A 15,984-nucleotide genomic window follows, 5' to 3' on the forward strand; every position below is an offset into this window, starting at 1 on the left:
GGGGGGCCGGGGCGGGGGGCCAGCGGCGCCTGTGTGCGGGCCGAGCAGGCGGGGCCCGGTGAGCAGCGCGGTCTCGGGCCTGCCGGGCCGGCGCTGCGGGGCGAGTCGCCCGGGAGCGCAAGGCGCGCGGCGTGGAGGCAGGACGGCCCCGCCGCCCCTGCGGCCCTTCCCAGCGGGTGGACGGACGGCGCCCAGGCTGGCCGCCTCCGGCTCCCGGGCGCCCCCGAGCGCCATCATGCCCACTCGGGCTGGCAGCCACAGCCCTGCCGGCGGCCAGAGCGCTTGCCCGGCTGCGGAGCCGCCCGGGCCCTTCGAGTCTCCCGCGGGCGAAGCAGGGCAGGCCCTTCCGCAGGCCGAGCACGAGGTCCCACTCCCCGCCCGCACGCCTCCTGCCCGCCTGGCCAGCTGCACGGCCTGTGGAGGTCTCTCTCCGGCGCTTCAGCACCAGGCCCGCTGGCCCTGCGGTCTGGCTTGTCGCAATGGATGCGGCACTCAGAAGGCCAGAGCGGCCTTGGTCCACCTGGCCCAGCCTCACTGGACGTGGCCGGCAGCCGTGGCTCTCCCCCAGCTCCTGGGCAGAATTTTCCTGAAGCCTGCCTGGAGGAGTTGGGGACTGAACCGCCCCCCCCCCCATCTCTCTCTGCCCAGCCTGAGCCCCTCAGCAAGCAGCCGCCTCCCCTGGCGAGAGCCACTCAGTGCGGGGAGAACCCCCAGGGAACTTCCAGGCTTTTGGTCCCCGGGCTCTGCTGAGAAGCCCATCCGGAAGCACCTGGAGGAAACAGCCAGCTCAAGATCAGGAGGAAGACAGCGGGAAAACAGGAAGAGGAGCGGGTTCCTGGCCCAGCCCCGCTCCTGGTGGCTCAGCTCGGCGGGCCATGCATTGGAAGGGGGTGCCCTTGACCCTGGAGGGGCGGCAGTGCCCGCCGCTGTCCGGGGCCGCCTGGCAGGGGGGGGACCTCTTCTGCAGCAGCTGTCCCGGGGCATGGCCAGCTGCAGGCTTGCACTGGCTGGTGCCTCTCGCCTCGAGGAACGTTTTGCTTGGCTTGCGTGCCTCGGGAGTCACACTGCGTGCGCGGCGCTGCGGAAGGCCGCCGTGGAGGCCTCCTGCCCTCAGGGGGGCCTGGAAGTGTGCCAAGACGCCAAACATTACCTGGCTGCCAGCTGGGGCCGCCTGCGTATCGCTCAGGCTGAATCATAGAATCACGGAATGGTAGGCCCGGAAGGGGCCGTGCGGGCCATCGGGTCCGGCCCCTGCTGTTGCCGAGTCTCATCTCGGCTGCTTCTCTCGCTGGGCCCTGGGCCTCGGAGCCCTGGCGTGCAGAGCAGGCGCCCTGTCCGGCCCCTGGCTGGAGGTCCAGTGCACCCCCCACGCCTCTAGCCAGGGAACCGGGCCCGCGGTGAGCAGCCGAAGGAGCAGTCGCAAGGGCCACCCGCCAGAGCAGGCGGCAGCCGAACGAGCCGCAGAGCAGGGAGCTGCCTCCGTGCCGCAGAGGTGCAGCTGTTGGGGCCCGGCACCTCCCTCTCCGGGGCCCGGCGGCCGCCAGAGAGCCAGCTGGGCGGTGGAGGAGGGCTTATCGAGGCTCACGCTAATAACTGGATGAATAAGCAGGCGGGCCCCTCTCCAGCCCCCGCAGCCCCAGCCGGGCCTGCCCCTGGGTCTCGGAGGCGATGATGCGGCGCTGACTCGAGCCCGCCTGGGAGCAAGAGATAGCAGGCAGGGGCTGGCTGGTGCGGCCCGTGAGTCAAGGACGGCTTGTCTGGGATAGGGGGCGGGGGCGGGGGGTGCCCGAGCTCCCTGGGAGCACACGAGGGTTTTCCCAGGGCGGCTGGGGCTCGGGGGAGCTGGAACCCCAATTCCAGGCATTCCTCAGTCCTGGAGGACACCGCATCGGAATGCAGTCTCCTGAGCATGTACGGAATGTTTCCCCATGAACACCAAGTAGTCCCGCCCAAGCAGGGCAAAAGTCCCGGGCAAAAGTCCCATGGTTGCAGCAGCGACTTCCCTTGAGGAACGGAAAAGCCGGAGGTGCACGGCCAGGCTGGCTCTGCAGTGGGGCAGGGAGCACTATGGGGGCTCAGCCCCCCCCCCCCCCGCTGCTCTCGAGGTGTGTGCCCTCTGTTTTGCCTTGATCCTGGCTGACACTCGGCAGTGGGCAAATATTTGCTCATTGTCGTTATTTAAAGCCACTGAATGAGAGCCAGTGGCTCTCAAGGGCCGTTGGCAAATATTTGCTCATCAACAGCGTCGAAAGCAAGAGGAAGATACTCGGGGAGAAGTGCCGAGTCCGCCGAGGAACAGGAAACCCAGTGTGGCGACTCAAGATGGGGACTACGTGGCTCCACAGCTGAAAAAGAAAAAGACCTCGGAGGAACAGGTCAAACGTGTGCCAACAACGTGATGCGGCCGCCAAAAGGGGAAATGCTATTCTGGGATGCATTAGCAGAAGCATTGCTTCCAAATCACGGGAAGTAGTCGTTCCCCCATACCCCTCACTCGTCAGACCTCACCTGGAGTCCTGTGTCCAGTTCTGGGCACCAAGATTTCAGAAGGATGCAGAACGATTAGAAAGGGTCCCACAGAGGGTGACAAAAATGATCCAGGGTTTGGAAATGCTGCCCTTTGAGGAGAGACTGAGGGAACTGGGCATGTTCAGCCTTGAGAAGAGAAGACTGAGGGGGACATGATGCCCTCTAGGAGTACCTCAAAGGCTGCCACAAGAGGAAGGTCAAGTCTCTTCTTGCTGATGCCAGAGTGTACGGCACAAAAGAAACAGTTCAAGCTGCGACAACCCAGATTCAGGCTGGGCATCAGGAAAAGCTTCCCCACACTCAGAGCAACATGGAGGTGGGCAGAGACCTGTTCTCCCCTGCAGAGGAAGGCAGGATGTGCTCCAACGGAGTCAAGCTCAGGGAACCCAGGTCCAATTTGGGTGCCAAGAAGCACTTCCTGACAGTCAGGACCCCGAGGGTGTGGAAGGGGCTTCCACGGGAGGAGTTTGAGGCCCCATCGGTGCGGGTGTTTAAGGACAGGCTGGACGTGCACATGGTGGGCAGATCATGAGTGGAGCCGGCTGGAGCCGGAGGTCAGACTAGATGGCCCGGGAGGCCCCTTCTGACTCGCTCTGTTTCTGTGTTTCAACACAACCGAGGAACCAGCTGCCTGGAGAGGTGGGGGCTCCCCCACACTGGAGACATTCAAAAGGAACCTGGGCAGCCCTCCGAGTGGGATGGTGTGAACTGGTGTCCTGCAACAGCGGGGGTGGACCCCAGGGCCTTCTGGCCATCGCTGCTATTCCACGAAATCATGCCGGAGTTGTGGGGTCAAGGGCAGCCTCAGGCCAAGCACTGCCCAGGCACCCCTCCTGGCTCCATGGGGGTGGGTCCTCCTCCGCGCGCCTCCCGACGGGAGTGTGGGCAAGGCCACCGGGCCCGTGGCTGGGGCCAGTGGGGCTCTGCCCATCCCTGGCCGGCAGCGGCGCCCTCTTGCCCTCGGTGTGGCCGCCCGAGGCACAGGAAGCGACCACGCACCTTCCCGTCTGCTGCCTGTCCGCTTGGCGCCGCTTGGGATGGGGAGCCCCCCGGAGGGCCGGGCACCGGCACGACCTGCTCCTGGCCTTCCGTGGCCAGGCTGGGGAACAGCCCCCCCCCCCACTCGCAGGCTCCCTTCCAATCTGCACGTGGGCAGAGGAAATGAGGGAGGTCCTGGCCTCAAGGATGGAGAAGGTGATCTGGAAGGGCTCCGAGCAAAGGGGTGAGCTGGTGTGGGGGCAGCAGGGACGGAGAGGGAGTCCCTCCCCAGGAAAGCCATGAAAGCCAAGGGGAGTTGAGGGTGCCCCCCCCCCCACCTGGCAGTCCCGCTGGGCTCTGTGCCCCTTACTTCTGGGAAGACATGCAGAAACGGAGATGGAGGGTGGACAGTCTGCGTATCAAGGCGGGGCCGGAGGGGCGATTCCTCAGCAGGGCGGGGGAGTGCGGGGTGGCTGGGGCTCCCAGGCCAGGACTCGGCTCGGCGGCTGTCGCTGGCCCTCGCAGCCCTGGCTGCCTCAGCGACCCATGGCCCAGGCCTGGCCGGCTCCCCGGCCCCTCACTCGGTGGCTAACAAGCAGCCAGACTTGCGGAAAGCCCTGGCTGCAGCCTCCCCGCCCCCGAAGCCCCCAGCCCCCCCTCCTCCGCTCTGGGACCCGTGGCAGAGCCCCGGAGCGCTTGGCTGCCTGCGCCCTGAGCAGCCGGCCTGGAATGTCCTGCTTGTGGGCCGCTCATGTGGCCGGGCAGCCTCTCCAGGCAGATGTTTCTCGTTGCTCTGCACGGGGCCGGGGGCGCATGAGTCAGGGTGGACACTCATGCGCGAGCCACGGGGTGGGGGGGCGGGCAGGGGCGCTCTGGCCGGCCATCCCTGGGAACCAGAAGCAGAGCCCTGCCCTGGGAGCAGCACAGGGCCAGCGCGGGTGGGATGAGCTATTTTGGGCCTGCGAGGCGTGGCGAGCAGCTGGGACAGAAATAGCCGCCTGGCGGGGTCAGCGTTTCATTCATGCTTCTGCGGGGGGGGGCGGGGGAGCCCTGGCCCGGGTGCCTTTCCTCTGGCTCACAGGCGGGGAATCCTCTCGATTCATCACCGGCTGGTGCGTGCTGCGACTGCAGAAGCGCACATGGCGCACGCCGCATTGTCTCTCTGCCCCGAAAGTCGAAGGCGGAAGGTTCGGGGTGTGACGGCACGGAGCCCCTTTGAACGCTGCTGAGAGCGCTGAATGGCACTCGGGTGCAGTTTCTGGCAGGGCTTTGCATGGAGCCACCGTGACCTTTCTCCGAGCCGAGCCCCGGACCAGCAGGATGTCCCTTGGCCCCAGGACCGGCGGGGGCTGCAGGTGCCGTGCGGAGGGCCCACCGCAACCCCGGACTGGCGGGGGCAGCGCTCGTGCATGCACGGCCGCCTGCCTGTGGCAGAGACACGCTGCGGCCCCGGAGGGCCATCGCCGGTCACGTGCGGGGGATTTCCGCGGGCTTCCTCCCCACATTTCCTGCCCCACGCTCTGACCTTCCTGTGGATTGCCCCATCCAGAGAGGCCTTGGCCAACCGCTGGGAGAGTCCCGCGGCTTCGGAGCATTTTGTGGTGTCATGGAAGGGACCAGGTTCATGGCGTCCCCTGCCGCACTGGAAAATCCGCCTCAGCAGCAGCCCTGCCGTGGGCAGCGCTGTCATGAGGGCCGTTGCGAGCGACGGGGGCGCAGAAGCACTGAGTCAAGGCCTGCAGCGTGCAAGGAGGGGAAGAGGCGGCCCATCTGCCCGTGTGGCGGGTTCTTGGCAACCCGCAGCACATCCTGGAATCCGGATTAAGAGGTGGGGGGCCCTCGGGCCCCCCCCCCCCAGCCGCAGCCCTGAGCTTAGAAACATAGAAACAGAGCGAGTCAGAAGGGGCCTCCCGGGCCATCTAGTCTGACCTCCAGCTCCAGCCGGCTCCGCTCACGACATGCCCACCATGTGGACGTCCAGCCTGTCCTTGAACACCCGCACCGATGGGGCCTCAACCATCTCCTGTGGAAGCCCACTCCACCCCCTCGGGAACCGTCAGGGAATGCTTCCTGGCATCCAAATGGAACCTTGGCTCCCTGAGAGCTTGTTCACCCCGGGATGCCCCGCACAAGCCACGACTACCAGGCTGCCCCTGTGGCTCAGGCAAGGCCACGTGAGGCCAGGCGTGAGCCTCACAAGCGGCGGGGCCAGGTGGGAGCCAGGTGGGAGCGGCGGCACGGGTGGGGCGGGAGCCTCTCGGGCCAGACGTCGACGGGAGCAGCCTGGAGAGGGGAGGCTCCGCCAAGCAGCTTCTCCCTGCACAGGCAGGTCCAAGGCAGGTCTGCCCAAGCAATACCGCTGTGGGACCAGCTGCCCGAAGAGGTGGGGGCTCTCCCACACTGGGGACATTCGGAAAGAGACTGGGCCGCCCTCTGAGCGGGATGGCGTGCCCTGGTGCCCTGCAGCAGCGGGGGTGGGCCTGAGGGCCTTCTGGTCCCGTGCAATTCCAGGAGCCTGGGTCCCTGGGGGTGGCCAGTGGCTCAGGGGCAGGCTGACCCCTGCCCCATGCTGCGAGCCGGAGCCCAGGGCGCTGCGTCAAGCGCCCCCCCATCTGGTGCCCTGGGCATGTGCTGGCAGCACGGCACCACTGCTCGGGAGTGCAGAGCCCTGTGGACGGCGTCCCTCCCCCTGGCAGGCCCTCAGAGCAAGGCCCCCCCCAGCCGAGGGCCACAGGGTTAGGGTTCGGGCACACGGCCTCAGGGCCCTCGCAGGCAGGGTGGGGGGCAGCCTCCTCCCCTCCCGTGCGCCTGCCCGACCCCGAAGGCCCGCGACTGGTGACCGCCACGTCGGTTCCACTGTGGGGCCCCCTCTCGCCCCCATCGCCTGCCGCTCTGCGGATGGTCCGTGCTGCCAGGAGCGCCTCTTGTCCGGCCGGACGTGTCTGGCTGCCCACAGCAACGCCCCACCCGTTCCCGAGGCTGATTTGTGAGGCTGGGGGCTCCAGGGGTCCCCACCCGTGTTGCCGCAGCCCACCCGTCCCGGTTCAGCGGGGCAGCTGCTTCGCCTCCCCAGCCAGGCTGCGCGGCCCGCTGCAGCCAGAATGCCTGCGGGAGGACGGCCGGCGCCGGCGAGTCCGTGGGGCAGCGCGTGGGGCGGCCCGCGGGGCAAACGCCGGGCTGACCCGGCCCCCCCACGCCCGCTGCTGCAAAGCGAAGGCGGCAGCCCCTGCGGGTCGCCAGCGTCGGGACCGGCACGGCCCCTGCGCCCACCGGGAGCCCCCCCGAGCCAGCGGAGGCCGCGCCGAGCTGCGCGCAGCGGGAGGCTCGCCGTCTCCGCCCGCCCGGCCCCGGGGCCGCGCGGGGCAACCGACCCCCCCCCCACGCACGGGGCGGCCCCGGGGCCGGGGGGGCGGGGGCTGCCGCTCGTGTGGGCCGCATCCGGCCGCCCGGCCGGTGACTTCATCGCGGCTTCCTGGCCGCCGGCGAGGGCGGCGCATAAAAGGAGCGCTCGGCGGGCGGGCAGAGGCAGAAGCTGAAGCGGAGCGGGAACCCGAGCAGAGCGCAGCCTCTCCAGCCGAGCCCACGACCGCCAACCAGGTAAGGGCTCCCCTCAGGGGCGGTCCCGCTAACGTGCCACACGTCGGGACGCGGGGATGCGTGCCAGGCCGGCCGCACGCGGTCCTCTTCCCTTCCTCTCGGACTTTGGGGGTTTGTTTCCTTTCTGTGCGGCTGACTTTAGGCTTCCTGGGGGGCACCCGGGAGGAGGGAGGGCATCTCACCTGCTGGGAGGGAGGCAGGCGGCGGTGGGAGGCTACAGTCCCCCCCCCCCCCAAACACACACACACGCACACACACACTCGTCCAGCAGCCGGCTTTCGGGTCTTCGGAAGGCAAACCTGGCGAAGATGGGTCGAGGGCATCCAGCGGAAGTGCAGATTTCCGCCAAGTGGCTGCTGTGGGGTGCGGGTGACCTCCCCAGTCCAGGCTCTCCCTCGGGAGGCCCCTCTTTCTTCAGAGCCCCCTCGTCCAGTGCTCTGTTGCATCCAGTGCTGGCTAAGCAGGCGCTGCCCCCATGGGAAGCGGGGCAGGAATGCAGCAGCACCCACTGCCCGCTCCCCAGCACCCTGCCTCTGAGACCAGGCACGGCTCTGGGGCCAGGGCTCTCCCGGGCCAAAGGTGGGGCACGGGTCGAACTCCCCTTCTTTTCCCGACCTCCCAGGATGCTGCAGTGGCTGCCCGTCGTGGCCCTGGCCTGCGTGGCCCTCTCTCAGGCCAAACCCGCCACGCCTGGCCCTGGCGTGACCCGTGTGGCCAGGCTGTGCACGGACTTCGGCGTGAAGGTGTTCCGGGAAGTGGCGAAGGCCTCCAAGGACCGGAACGTGGCCTTCTCGCCCTACGGCGCCGCCTCTGTCTTGGCCATGCTGCAGATGGCAGCTGCGGGAGAGACACAGAGGCAGATCGAGGATGCCATGGAGTACAGCGTGAACGGTGAGCCACTGGGGCCCCCGGGGCGGGTGTCACGCGCAGGGCGGCGCGCTGGGGGCCCAAAGCTGGACCAGAGCCAGGGCCATGGGCCTCCTTGGCCCAGCCCTCTGCCCACCTGGGGCAGCCAGGTGCCCCTGCGAAGCCCACGAGCTCTCCCACCGAGGCCCGCAGTAATCAGCCAGCCAGGCATCGGGGCAGCAGCTGTCGGCCGACATGCCCCCCGGGAAAGCCTCTTTGCTCGGCCCTGCATCCCCGCCATGCCGCTTCAGTGCGCGGCCTCCCCTTCCAGAACTTTCCCTCTCCACTGCCCTCACATGGCGCATGCTTGGCACACCTCCGCACGTTCCCCGCTGTGTCTGCTTTCCCCGAAGCGAGCTCTCCCAGGCATCGCCTCCTTTCCTCCTGGACCCACCTGGGTCGCCCTGTGGCAGGCAGCCCTGCGTCTTCGGCAGGCCCAGCCTCGTGCTCCGAATGGGGCGGCCCCGCAGGGTTGCGCAAGGACTGCGTGGGGCGCTGGGGCGCTTTTGCTCATTTCAGACTTCCAAAACAACGGCACCTCTGCGAAATAGCTCTTCATTGCCAGTTCACAGCTAACAAGCTACACCGACTGAAAGAGCTACACCTTTTCAGAGCCTGTGGCTCCGTCCCTGCGGGAAAGTCGCAGGCCCTGGAACTGGTGGCTCTCCATCCCAGCGCTGCGTCGGGGGGCAGGGCCCGGGCTCGTCTTCCTCCTCTCCTTTATCCCCTCCCTTCTCCTCCAAACCCGGTCCGTTCCCGGGGTCTTCCTGAGAACCTGGGGGCGTTGCCCTGGAGGCAGCCCCCCCACCCCCTCGAGCCCCATCCCCCCCCCCCCCCCCGTCTCCCAGTCTTCGGCCCGCATCAGAAGAGCCAGGGCAGCCCTGGCCTCGGAATAGCTCCCCCTTCCATTCCCCAGCGGCAGTGAGACCTCGGCAATGGAGAGCTGGGTTCCTTTTCCAACACGCCCAAAGTGGAATCTGCCTTTTCCGCAGCAGCCACACACGGTGCTCAGTTTCCTCAAGCTGGCCCACCAAAATCCCTCTTCTGGCCAGACCACGGCAGAGCAGAACTCATGAGTTTAGATTCCGAGGTTAGGCATTTGCGCTCGTCTCTACTGCGCCCCCTCGGCTGTCTCCATGGCACCGTGCTGCCGCCGCCGTTCTCGAGCTCAATGGGGAGCCCCCAATGATGGCCCCCCGCCTGCCTCTCCCCTGCAGAACGGGGCATCCCGCGAGCCACGCGGTGGCTGCAGAAGATGCTGACAGACCCCCGGAACAAGGACGTGGTGGACACCGCAGACGCCTTGTTTGTCCAGCGGGACCTCCCGCTGGTGCCTGGGTTCTTGCCACGGTTCCACCGGATTTTCCACCAGATGGTCAAGCAGGTGGACTTCACAGACAGCCGGCAGGCCCGCCACATCATCAACGCATGGACAGAGCAGCACACCAACGGTGAGACGCGGCTGGGTCCTGCACAGCCAGCGCTGACTGCTGGAGGGGGGACCGGAGGGAAGCAGCCGGGGGTCTGCACGGCCCACATCAGAGATGGGCAAAGGGGGACTCCAGGTGTGTCCAGGGTGGCCAACGGCTGGGAGTGCTGAGAATCGGTGCAAAGCACTGGGGGACCCACGTCCTGGGCACCCTTGGAGGTGGAAAAGCAGCAGGCCTTGCTGGAACGGTCCCTGGGGAAGGGGGGCGTGGGTCACCTGCCCGCCCGCACAGGAGCCCACACTGCGGCCGCCTGGCCGGGGAAGAGCATTGGCTGAGCGCCCCGGAACAGGGGAGGTGGCCCTAAATGGCGTCAGACCGCCTCCAGGGTCGTCGCCGCTGACTGGCAGCCACGGCACGCTCTCCGGCGTGTCCGGCGCGTTCCTTTTTGGTTCCACCTGGAAATGCGGCTGAGCGCTGAGCCCGGGACCGCCTGGGGCCGCGGCCTCTGCCCGGGGGGCTGCTCGAGGGAGCATCGCCTGCCAGCTTCTGGGTCCCTCCCACCCTACAGCTCCCCAACCGGTTTTGCAGGCATGATCCGGGACTTCTTGGGCGAGGGCGCCCTGGACCAGCTGACCCGCCTGGTGCTGGTGAACGCGGTGCACTTCAAGGGCCTCTGGAACTTGCCCTTCCCGGTGGCCGACACGCGGCAGCGGGTCTTCCACAAGCTGGACGGCAGCACCACCCTGGTGCCCATGATGGAGCAGACGGCCAAGTTCAGCTACGGTGAGCCGCGGGCCTTGCCGGGGGGGTGGGGGCCGGGCCGGGCCGGGCCGGGCCGGGCCGGGGAGTGGGCACGGGTGCCTGCCGGGGCTTCTGCCTGCCCGCGTGTCCTCGTCAGAAGACCGCGGGATCAGCATTTCCTTGCACGCGGCAGCCCGTGCTTCCCTTGCGGCAGGGCAAGCGCATCTGGGGTCGGGATTCAGGCTTCCCAGACGAGCTGCGCCCGAGGCCAACGCTGCTCTCCTTCCAGGTGAATTCTCCACCCCGAATCAGGTGGAGTACGATGTCGTTGAGCTGCCCTACCAGGGGGAGACGCTCAGCATGCTCATCGCCACCCCCTTCAAGATGGGCACCCCCCTCTCGGCACTGACGGCCTTCCTCGACTCTGAGCTGGTGGCCGAGTGGAAGAGCGGCATGATGCAGGTGACGCGGCTCCTTGCGCTGCCCAAGTGAGTGGCTGGGGAAACGGTGCCCGCCCCCTGCTCCCCACTGGCCGCGTCTCCACGGGGCGCTCGGGGACCCGCCCGGGCACGGCGGGCTCCCCCTTCACCGCCTCCCTGCATCTCCCCCCCCTCTGCGCAGGTTCTCCTTGGAGAGCGAAGCCGACCTCCGCGGGCCTCTGGAGAACCTCGGCATGCAGGCCATGTTTGATGCCAGCAGGGCCAATTTCAGCAGCCTCTCCGGTGAGTCCCCCGGGGCTTCCTGTCCCGCCCTGTGCCCCAAACGCCGGGGCTCCGTGCTGCCTTCCCAAGAATCGTCAGTTCAGTCCAAGAGGCAGGGCCACACGGCTTGTGTGCGTACGAAGTTTCAGGGCCAGAAATCTAAATACCTGTTAGTTACAACGAAGTCAGAGCACGCAGACCACAAGGGCGGCAGCCCACCACACAGAGCGGCTCTGGCTGACCCACCATGCAGCCAGCCGTGGCTCAGCAGCGCTGGCTGGCGAAGTCCACATGCTGCTTCATGGCAAGTTCCCCATCCGGGCCGTGTGGACTGGTCATGGCCACGCGCCTCTCCTGCCAAGGGAGGAATTCCCTCCGCCTCCGGCTCCTCCCTTGGGAATCCGCAGGGAGCGCCCGGGAGGGGCCTGGCTGCTCCCCCAGTGCAGGCACGCGCTGGCAGCCCCAACCCGTGCTTGCCGGCGGCTGGGCCCCCTGCACGGCCTTTCCTCGTCTGAGGAATCCTCGTCCGGGGAGGACAGGACCCCTTTCGGCAACCTGCAGTCCAGGCTGGATGCATGCTGCACCCCCACCATGCCCGGGCCGAGCTCCGCCCCAGCACCTTTTCTCACCCCCCAGAATAAAGTTCTGGAAGCAACGAGAAGCCGGAAGGCACCTTGCGGGAGGTGGCCAGTGGCTCCCGTTCCACCACCGTTCCCAGGACTGCTTGGGCCGCAGTGCTCGAGGGCCCAGGACTGGGGCAGGCGACCGGTTTACGGGCTGTGCCCCCAGGCTCGCCTGCCGTGCTGCAGCGGTGGCGGGGACGGTGCCCACCCTGCCGGGCAGCACTTTGAAGGGCTGGGGGCTCTCGGCAGCAGCGCGGGCGCCTCCCGCCCCTTCCCTCCAGCCTGGACTTGGGCGTTTCTCTGGCTCGGGACCGCGGCAGCCAGTCTTCCCAGCCCCGCTTCTGCCTCTGGAGGCTGCCCTCCTGCCCCCCGTCACCACCTGCCTCCTTTGCAGCCCAGGCGCCGCTCTTTGTTGCTCAAGCCCTGCAGAAGGTGAAGATCGATGTCAACGAGAGCGGGACCGAGGCCTCCTCTGCCACAGGTGCGTAGCCGAGCTGCAGCTGAACACGGTGGGCAGAGGGCCCCACCGCCCTAGCACACCAGCCACCGGTTAGAGCTGAGCTCATCGCTCTGCCTCGTACCTGCGACGCTCGATGGTCTTTCCCTACAGAGCGGCAGAATCTCCCCCCCGCCGCCTCTCCCTGGCTGCAGCCCTGCATGGGAAGGAAGCCCTGGAGTCGAGCGGGGCTGGCTCCTGGGCCGGCAGCACGAGACTGCAGCCTAGGAATATCTGGGGGCTGAGATATTTCTCCCTCTTCCATGCTCCAAGGCAGTGGCTGCGGGCTGATTAATGGCTTGTGTCCCTTTCATCTTTTAAAGATGAACCCGGAATAAAGCACAGCCAGCCCCTGGGCTTGGTGCGCCCCCAAAGCATGCACCAGGCTGGGGATCAGGCAAGGTCGCGGTCGGCCTCTAAACTTGTGGGGGATGCCAAAAGTATAGAGGAGGCAGCTCATCTGGTTTGCAGCTCCTTTAAAGACAAACATATACATGTTTCGGAAATAGTTTGCAAACATGTTATGGGCAAAGACAAGTTAGGGGGGACTGGGCCCCCCTAGCCCAGCCCCGCCCACAGGCCCAGGTGCCCAGCTTCCTTCCCACTGGGTCACCCCAGTTCTTAGCAACCTGCAAGATGGAAAAGGGGCCTTTCCTCTGGCGTATTTTTCCCTTCCAGTGTAGTGGAGAGAGGAAGGGGCTGGCATGGCCATGGGGTCGGCCTGTGCTCCATTTGAGGGGTCTCAGGTCCTTCCGTCTTCAGAGCCCTGTGCACTGAGGGGAAATGTTGGACCTTTGAACTCGTTACTGAGCTTGGTGCCTCCTCCGATCCCCGAAAGCGCATCTTTCTCCCCTCCGCAGCTGCTGTCGTCTACGCCCGGATGGCCCCCTTGGAGATGGTGATGGACAGGCCCTTCCTCTTCATTGTGCGGCACAACCCGACCGGTGAGGCCTCCTTGGACCGCCTGGGCGCCACTCTTGGCCCCGTGCCTTCCCCACAGCGCCGCTAGCACATTTCCAGTTACTTCCCAGGCCACTCCCAGCTGCCGCCTGCCCCCGCCCCACGGCCTCAGGCACCGCTCTTCGCACGGGCACAAGCAGGATCTGGGCGCCACCGCTCCCCTCTTCTCGTCGAGGCCGCCCACCTGGGGCCCTGCCCAGGACCGCGTTCCATGGCAGGGCTCGCGCTGGGGCACAGGGAGCGGTCTTGGCGCCTAGCAGAGGACTGTCTGGATCGGGACCGTCAGCTCCGCCCAGCTCTGAGCTCCAGGCCAGCCCTGGCCTGGCCAGGGAACGCGGGGGCCCAGTGCAGCATGCGGCGGCACCGTCCTGCAGGGGCTGGGCTCCATTTGCTTCTGTCTCCTGTGCCCCCACAGATGCATGAGCCCCCCAGCGATGGGGATGGCTCTGGGCCGCCCAGCCCCGCCCCACTGGCCCAAGGGGAGGGTCTCCCCGCTGCACTCCCAGATGTGCTGGCTGGGGGGGGGGGGGCGGGCGGGTGCAGCAGCATCAGGACTAGTGCAGTCTTGCCACTCCGTGGCACGTTCTGGACGACTCCGGCCATCACTTCCTCAGGCAGGGAAGGGCCCTTGTGTTCCGCCCCAAAGGACCCCCCACTCTGCAGGGTCTGCCCCAGGAACCCGAACCCATGGGAGGCTCGGGTAGGGTGCCAGTACGTCATCCTGAGGGGCGTGTCTCTTCCGGCTCCCTCTCTAGGTGCCATCCTGTTTATGGGCCAGGTCATGGAGCCCTGACGCCCGCCCCCCTCCTCGCGCGGAACCTCGCTGGAGCAGCAGCAAGTCTGTCTTGCCCGTCCTTCCGCATTTCTTTCCTGAAGACCCATGGACCGTGCCCTGGTCTCCATCTTGCTGCTGAGTGTGTGGGTGGCCCAGCAACTCTTGCTGGCAAAGCTTCTGCTGTTCTTTCACCCGAGACAAGAATTCTGCGGAGCTTCCCCCGGGAGACCTGCATGCGGAGAGGCCTCGACTAAACCCACTCCTTCTGCATCAAAGTCTGTCTTGTGCTGGGACAGAAGCTGTATCAGGCGACTAAAAAGCATTCTGCCAAATATAACTCCCAAACAAAAGCCCCTTCGAGGACACCGGGAGGCAGCCGGCAGGACAAGCGGGCAGGCCGGCGTCTGATGAGGGGCATTCGGTGGTCACCCCGAACTGGAGCACTGCGGCCAGGAGAGTGCCAAATGCTTACACTGACGGAATGGAAGCTCGGCACCTGTGCATTTGCGTTCCGACTTCCCCACGGGGGGGTCCCCTGCCTTGGTTCCCCTGCCCGGCATGGCCTGAGCAGGTCTGGATCTGCACTTTTGATGCGCCGTATTCTTTCTGCACTGCCCAGGCAGAAGTAGAGTGTGGGGCTGTCAACGGGGGGAAGGCTGCATGTCTTCTTCCTTCTACTTTTTGGACTTAATGAACACGTGGAGTGGGGATGATGATGATGATGATGATGATGATGATGATGGAGGGATGGGTGGTCAGGCTCCCCAACTTGGGCCTGTGACTGAGGAATGGTGATGATTGCAGAAGCAAGCATTAGATGCTGGGAGGGAAAGAAAACTTCGCAAACAGCTTGACAAATATGAGATTAATCCCCTCTCTTCCTTCTTAGCAACCTGCCCTTCATCACGTTTTTCTTAAACTCAGGCCTGTGCTGCAGGGGCTCCGAGCCTCCTTCAGTACACACCCCACTGGAAGTGAAGAGGGGCTGCAGAAGGGTCTGGCCTCTGAGTCAAATGCACCTGCCCAACTTGAGGAACCTTTATCACATGTGCCGCAGCTGCAGAGACACTATTGCAACATTTCTCAGGCCAGATGTTTTGTTCTAATGACTCACGGGTGTTGCCCATCCTCTGGCAGGTCTGAGTTCCTAGAATAATTTCCAGTTAATCATAATGTGACAGCAGGATTGCTGACTCACGGAAGTGTGGCTGATGCTATTTGTATGAGGAACAGCATGTTTCTCCGCCCGAGTCTTGGCCGGCTCCCAGGAATCCCATCACAACTTGCTCCTTTGTCCCGGCTGTGCTCCTGGACTGCTGCCCTGGGCCTTTGGGCCTCAGCGCTCCTGCCAGGTTTGGCCCAAGGCAAGCCGGTCCCGCCTCCCAGGCTGCCATGGCCAGCATTTCTGTGCCTTTCCCGCAGAATGGAACGTGATCACTCCGGGAACAAGTCTTATTTTTTCTTGGAGGGCACGCGCTGTAAACTGAGTTGAGGGAGAGCCACATGGAGTAGCAGCCACCAGGACCCACCACCATGCCTCCTCAAAGTCCCAAGTGCGGTGCGTGTGCGTGCGAGTGTGCGTGTGCGTTCGTGTGTGGGAGGCGGGCGGGGGGAGCCGATTTCCCTTCCCATAAAACGACGGCCGCCCTCGGTTCATGGCCTGGCGCTGACGGCCCCCGCCCCCGCCTCGAGGATCCGTATTTATAACGCAAAGCGACTTCTGTTCAGAGATGCGGTTATTTTTTCACTTGCAGAAACTGTAGAGAAATATAATTTTATACCTGTGTACATAAATATTCTGGATGGGAGCGGGATGCTCCTTGAGCTACGGAATAAAAACACTAACCTCACTCGAGCAGCGGCGTCGCCGGTGGTCCTTCCTCGCGTCCCTGGGGCCGGGCGGCCCGCGGCCCGGCCCCCGCAGCTCCCATCATCCGCGGCCGCCCGGAATCCCTGCCGCGGGGCCCCAGGGGCAGGAGCGCCGCCGCGGCAGCTCCCGGCGGGCCCGCTCGTCGCCTAGCAACCGTTGCCAGGGAGAGCGAGCGAGCGCCCGCCTCCTTCGGCCCGTCCCGGAAGCGGGCGAGGAGCGCATGCGCGGCTATGGGAGGTGGGGCCCGGCCGGAGGCACCTGGGCAGGTTGTCGAGGAAGAGGAGGGAGGGCTTGGGAGCCAGCGGACGGGGGCCCGCGAGGGACACACCGCCCTCCTTGTCGCCATGGTGAGCAGCGCGAGAGGAGGGGGCGGGGGGG

The 15,984-nt window shown here is 66.2% G+C and overlaps 2 protein-coding genes across 2 annotated transcripts in view; both read left to right on the plus strand.

Annotated features, from left to right (window-relative positions):
* Nucleotides 1-7,036: 7,036 nt before the first annotated feature.
* On the plus strand, nucleotides 7,037-15,591 carry SERPINE1 (serpin family E member 1). The gene is made up of 9 exons (XM_044426798.1): nucleotides 7,037-7,104; nucleotides 7,727-7,995; nucleotides 9,228-9,461; nucleotides 10,029-10,223; nucleotides 10,471-10,669; nucleotides 10,803-10,903; nucleotides 11,900-11,986; nucleotides 12,862-12,945; nucleotides 13,717-15,591. Exons 2-9 carry the CDS (start codon nucleotides 7,728-7,730, stop codon nucleotides 13,752-13,754), a joined length of 1,206 nt encoding a protein of 401 aa, XP_044282733.1. The 5' UTR covers nucleotides 7,037-7,104; nucleotide 7,727; the 3' UTR covers nucleotides 13,755-15,591.
* Nucleotides 15,592-15,836: 245 nt separating this feature from the next.
* Nucleotides 15,837-15,984, plus strand: part of AP1S1 (adaptor related protein complex 1 subunit sigma 1) — a 14,356-nt gene continuing 14,208 nt past the window's right edge. Inside the window, exon 1 of the mRNA XM_044426793.1 lies at nucleotides 15,837-15,953. Coding sequence (XP_044282728.1) covers nucleotides 15,837-15,953 — 117 coding nt within the window. The remainder of the gene's footprint in view (nucleotides 15,954-15,984) is intronic.

The sequence above is a fragment of the Varanus komodoensis genome, unplaced genomic scaffold, assembly GCF_004798865.1.
Source record: "Varanus komodoensis strain SLA01 unplaced genomic scaffold, ASM479886v1 scaffold182, whole genome shotgun sequence".
In the NCBI taxonomy this organism is placed as follows: Eukaryota; Metazoa; Chordata; class Lepidosauria; order Squamata; family Varanidae; genus Varanus; species Varanus komodoensis.